Raw genomic sequence first — 5766 nt, 5'->3', positions numbered from 1 at the left:
CTGATTTGGTAAGCAAGTAATTTTACTGGTTAGAAACGCCCATTCTTATAGCACAGGTGTCTCTCATACTTTTTTTGTCTAATTAAGAGCTTACATATTTTTCTGTATTCTCTTAGGAACTACTAAAACCCTGAATTTTTTCTAAATTTTATTTCCATAATTTTTTTCTCTAAGATTTTTTCCATTTTATTTTCATATACACCGTATATTATTCTTGCAAAAATATTTTCACATGCAGACTAACAAAAAATAACAGGTAGAAGCATTTTATTAAGTTTGTGCTGCTATATTTAAAAATAATGTAATGTTCATTGCTATGTACCAGTAACTTCCATGACTGTTATTGATAGCTTTTGGTTGGATCATCCCCTATATATTTTTTTTTCCTTTTTTGTTCTGTTCTGTCCTTTCCTCTCTTCCTTCTTTTCTTTTAGTAAGATAAATAGTTATATATACCACATGTCTGACTTAGAGGACTAGTATTAATGGATTCTGTCAGGACGATACATGTATAATCAGATTAGTCATCGTTTAAATATATTGAACAGGTTGACAATTTTACTAGATCTTCTGCTTAATCAGTTTTACCTACTTTTCATAATATTTTACGTTTACTTCATTAATTTTACAAAGCTAAAGATAGTACTTTGGGGTTGAGTCAGGGGTAGGGAGGCGGTCATGGAGGCCTTCTAACACAACAAGGATCAGGGTTCTTTAGGAAACCGGGTATGGTTCATTACAATGGTCAATTACAAAACTTGATTAACTATTTTCCCCTGTTACTTATTTATTTTTATTTGTGCGGTTCAGTGAAAACCCCAGCTCTGTAAATGTGTCATGTATGCTCTTTCTGTTAATCTACATGTTCCAATGGTTTGAAGACTTCAGTGCATCTAAGACTTACCTGAGATCTTGTTGAAAATATTCTTGCTACCACCTCTTTCTGCCATGAGATTCTGGCATCAGCGTCTTTTCCGGAATTTACTTTGCAATGATTCACTTATTTTACAACTTGAGTCCCTTAAAACTAAGGAATGTAATTCAGTAAATTGTATCCACCTGTCACCAAGTATTTTGGAACTTACTTCGTATTCAGTTTCTTGAAAGAATAGAAAGCACATTTGGAGTTTCCTAGGTTTTGTGGCCCGGCCTGAACAAAACTAATTATAACCTAGTTTCTATAGAGTTGCAAACAATTTGCAGTGTGGAGTACTGGCTGTTTACAAATTGGGACTAGCCTATATTGTTTTGAGAGATGCCTGTTCCCACTTGAGGTCCTCATGACAGGTGCTCACTCAATTCCGTTGAATGCTTATTGACCTTAGAGGAGGGTTAAAACGCTGTGTTCTAAATGTAGTTACATCTTTTCAACTTGCCCATTTCTGTTTCACACTCACCATTTCATTATTATTATTTGCTTTGAGACTGTCGTGCAAGAGGAAGGTAACCACTGGTGGTTGCGTTGGATTGCAGGGCGAGGCCGGCTGGTTCCTGCAGTGCCCAGGCCTGCACGGAAGCGCCCAGCAGAACCCAGCTGAGGCTACACGCTTTTCCCCCCCGCTCTGCCAGAGGGCTGAGCAGCAAAGCGCTCCCCGGGGGCATTGTGTGTGAGCTGGCCGCGGATCGCAGGCCCAGGGGGCAGCTCCACCGCAGGAGACAAGACACGCCTCAGGCCGGGCAAATTCCCGGCCCCCTCTGGCCCCAAGCCAGCAGCCGCCGCCCGCCACCTCCTCTCCAACTCCGCTGTGGCCCCGGCCGCCCCGCCGGGCCCCGAACTCGCCCGCGCCGCAGCGCCGGCCCCTCGGCCCCCGGCGCAGGCGGCGCGGCTGGGACAGGACCGATGTGGCGCATGCGTGGTGGCGCCACCAGGCGCGGGAGCTGCGGCGGCGGGGACGGCGGCGGGGACAGCCGCGGGCAGGGCCGCCCGGGCCGGGCTCGTGGGGGTAGCGGCATCGGAGGCGGCGTGGGCTGGCGAGGCCGTGCGGGCGGCGCCCGACAGCAGCTGGAGGAGCGGTTCGCAGACCTGGCGGCGAGCCACCTGGAGGCCATCCGCGCGCGGGACGAGCGGGACCGGCAGAACGCGCGACTGCGCGAGGAGAACGCCCGGCTGCGGCTTGAAAACAGGCGGCTGAAGCGCGAGAACCGCAGCCTCTTCCGTCAGGCCTTGCGGCTTCCCGGCGAGGGCGGCGACGGGGCGGCCGCGGAGGCGGCCGGGGCCACCCCGGGCCCCGAGGAGGCCGGCACGAACCGGAGGGCGAGAGGCGGCGGCCTCGAGGACGAGCCTGGCAGCCCCAGGGCCCTGAGAGCCCGGCTCGAGAAGCTGGAGGCCATGTACCGCCGGGCCCTGCTGCAGCTGCACCTTGAGCAGCGGGGGCCGCGCCCGCGTGGCGACAAGGACGAGCCGCCTTTGCGCGCACTGGAGTCGGGCCTGCGAGCCCCGGACCCGGATCCCCCAGAGCCCTGGCTGTAGCCCGAGGCCGCGGCCGGCGAGAGGCGGAGCCTCGCGCGGCCCCTCCTTCTTCGCGCGCGGCTCACCCGCCTAGCAACGCCCGGGGCCCTGCGCCGCGGGACTGGACCGCTGCGCACGCTGCCTGCCGCCCCACGCTGCCCAGTTGGACTTGGCGTCCATCCGCCAAGGTTGAGAGGGTGTGTGGCCCCCTGGAGCCTCCCCAACCCTGCAGAGCACCTGCTTCCTGCGCCTGGTGGTTTCCATGGGTTGAGGCCTAGAAACGGAGGGGCGGGTTTTACAAGAAACGGGTGCCAGTCAACACTTCCCAATGCCTGAACTTTTCAAGGGCTGTAAGGACCTCTTCTGTTTTGGGTTTTTCTTTTTCTTGTTCCTTTTTTTTTTTTTTTTTTTGGTTCTTTGAGGAATGAATAATGCGTTTAGAGTTGGTTGAATTTGTTGTTCATATTTAAGTCCCCTAAAACCTCCAGCCATTATCATTTATGTGGCCAACACTTGCTTTCATAAGTCGGTATTACTTGGATATCCTATAAAGTACCACCTTTTTATTTAAAAAGTGATATTTATTACTTAGGAACTCTATGTCTGCCCCTGCTCTAGTCCTCAAACATCTATTATATACCTATATGTTTACCCCCAGGGAATTTTTAAAGTATATGCCTATAAGTGATCCTTTAAATTGGTAAATAAGTCTGGTGCATTGAAATTACCGAGAAACATCCCACAACTATTATTTGAAGTGTTAGATTTTTACACATGTTTAAGAAACATACATGATCTGTATACATTTTACGTTTTACTGACTAGTTATTTGTTGTAAGCTATCGTTTTCGCTTTATGTAAGTGATCGTTTCAAATAAAGATTAGATAATCTAATTTTTATTACATTTTACGCATTAGAGCATAGTTGGTGAACAGCGACTTTGCCTTCTTCATTTAATAATTTTAAGAAGTTGTAAGTTATTTGTGTATCAGAAGGCTCCAAAGCGATTTAGTCTCAATTGTGGTTTCATTAGCAAAAAAAAAAAAAAAAAAAAAAAAAAAAAAAAGGCTGATTTTAACAACGAAAGTTCTACTTTCACTTTTTTGCATTTTATTGGGTAGGCACTTGCTGACTAAGTAGTGAAGAGGGTACCATTGTACCACAGAAAAATCATAGGTATAATACAGTGTTTAAGTGATGGAAAACATCAGTTGAAGAAAAAAAAATGGGAAGTTTTTGTTAGAGCTAGAGATTAAGTCATAAGGTAGAGTTGTTTTATTTGTGAGATATCCTAAAAGTTTCAAATATATTACATATGTTGCCAAAAAAGGTACCAAGAAAAGTAGTTTTTTGATTTTTCTATTCCTGGGTTTTGAAGACTTTTTGTGCAGTTTGGTTAAAGGTAGTTTATATTTAGTTGTGAATATTAAAATCTTCCTGTAGAGCCGAAAAATATGAGAAGAATCTTGCTGAGAATAGGTAGGTACATGAAAAGTATCTCTTGTCACTTTTACTTTATTTTCTAATAGTGAAAGAAAGAAAATAGTTTTAGGAGTCAGGAGGTATTGAAGAATAGGAAAAAAGCCTATTATCCCTATTGCTACTTAACTGTGACTTTGGGTTTAGATTAGTTAATCTCTCTAAGCCTTAGTTTTCTCATCATTAAAACGAACATAACATCTACCTCAAAATATAAAACATTTATTGAGATGTTATATGTAAAATGCCTGCTTCAAAATAAGTGGTCTATCAATGAGAATTATAATCTAAAATGTGAAAGTTGTAAATGCGTATTGTACTGACAATTTGCCTTCTGTATTTTGCTCCTATATGATTTTATATTAGCAGAGAAATATATTCTTTCACTGAGTTGACAGTTTTCACTCCTTGTAAATAAATAGAGGAGATAAAGCCCTATATACTAAGGGAATAATGCATCAAAACTATTTTCCACTTGTAGCAAAATTAGGAATATTCAACAACCAAGCAAAATGTTTAGCTTACTTACATAGTTTTTAAGCACCTTTTGTCTTAAAATCATGTACGATGTAAGTGTGGTGAAAAAAAAATGTGTAAAATAATGAGGCACATGTACACAAAAGTGAGGACAACTTTGAGCATAATTCCTGAAAACATTCTGAAACCAAAATGCCCCAGAAGATGGGTTAAGGCTAATACATATTTCAACTTTGTTGAAATTCTCTGCTGATAACTAATAAAGCATCATGTAACAGTATAAAAGATGTTTTGTAATATCAAAATATGTGCCTACTCAAGAAATGGGTAAAGTTGATTTTAGAAAAGTTTGATCTAGGATCTATTTCAATCTAAAATAAACTAAAACTTCAGATTATCATACCTTGACGTTTTATTTTCATAATTTGCTGTGCAATGAAGAGGGCTTATAATTTATAGAAATGAGCAACAAAAATATGTCACATTAGCAAACAAATTTAGTAAGAAGGATAGGCGTTTTTTTAAAATAATTTTTTAAGTTTATTTATTTACTTAGAGTATACGAGCAGGGGAGGGACAGAGAGGGACAGAGAGGATCCCAAGCAGGATCCATGCTGTCAGCACAGAGCTAGATGTGGGGCTCGATCCCACTAACTGTGAGATCGTAACCTGAGGCAAAATCAAGAGTCCGACGCTTCACCAACTGAACCACCCCGGTGCCACAAGATAGACATTTTTTAACACCATTTTTTATGGCTGCTATTCACAAAACTATACTTTATCGTTTTCTCTATAAAAAATTAGGATTGAAGTCAAAGTAATATGGAATGAGTACTTCATGGAACAATCTGTCCTTGCTAAGCTTCTTGAACACATTTATAATATTTATAACTGAATAATACTGGAAAACATGTTTTTTCTTACTTAGTCTTAGACATACGTTTGCCAATTCATGAGTATTGCCATGATGAAACTAATACCAAATTTTTTTTTTTTTTTAATTTTTTTTTTTCAACGTTTATTTATTTTTGGGACAGAGAGAGACAGAGCATGAACGGGGGAGGGGCAGAGAGAGAGGGAGACACAGAATCGGAAACAGGCTCCAGGCTCTGAGCCATCAGCCCAGAGCCCGACGCGGGGCTCGAACTCACGGACTGCGAGATCGTGACCTGGCTGAAGTCGGACGCTTAACCGACTGCGCCACCCAGGCGCCCCACCAAATTTTTAATAAATGGAATTATCAGTATGTACTAAATATTAGCATGATTTTGATTCCAGTGCCAAACTACTGTTCGCTATTTTGCTAAAGGGAACAGATTTTCACTGAGAATTTGTCACAAAATGTTCGTGAATGAATGAC

The 5766-nt window shown here is 43.0% G+C and overlaps 1 protein-coding gene across 1 annotated transcript; it reads left to right on the top strand.

The window, feature by feature from the left end:
• The first annotated feature begins 1840 nt into the window (after positions 1-1840).
• Positions 1841-4806, top strand: TUSC1 (tumor suppressor candidate 1). The gene has a single exon (XM_047098477.1). The coding sequence runs from the start codon at positions 1841-1843 to the stop codon at positions 2468-2470; it is 630 nt and encodes a 209-aa protein (XP_046954433.1). The 3' UTR covers positions 2471-4806.
• Positions 4807-5766: the final 960 nt, after the last annotated feature.

Source organism: Lynx rufus, unplaced genomic scaffold, assembly GCF_022079265.1.
Source record: "Lynx rufus isolate CCGP_SWC_20201006 ecotype Redwood Valley unplaced genomic scaffold, mLynRuf1.p SCAF_10, whole genome shotgun sequence".
Taxonomy (NCBI): domain Eukaryota; kingdom Metazoa; phylum Chordata; class Mammalia; order Carnivora; family Felidae; genus Lynx; species Lynx rufus.
The sequence above is the reverse complement of the archived record's forward strand: the minus strand, read 5'-3'. Positions and strand labels throughout refer to the sequence as shown.

What these genes read in the sequence shown, in the direction of transcription:
- TUSC1 (XM_047098477.1), top strand. Translation starts at nt 1,841, where the DNA reads ATGTGGCGCATGCGTGGTGGCGCCACCAGGCGCGGGAGCTGCGGCGGC.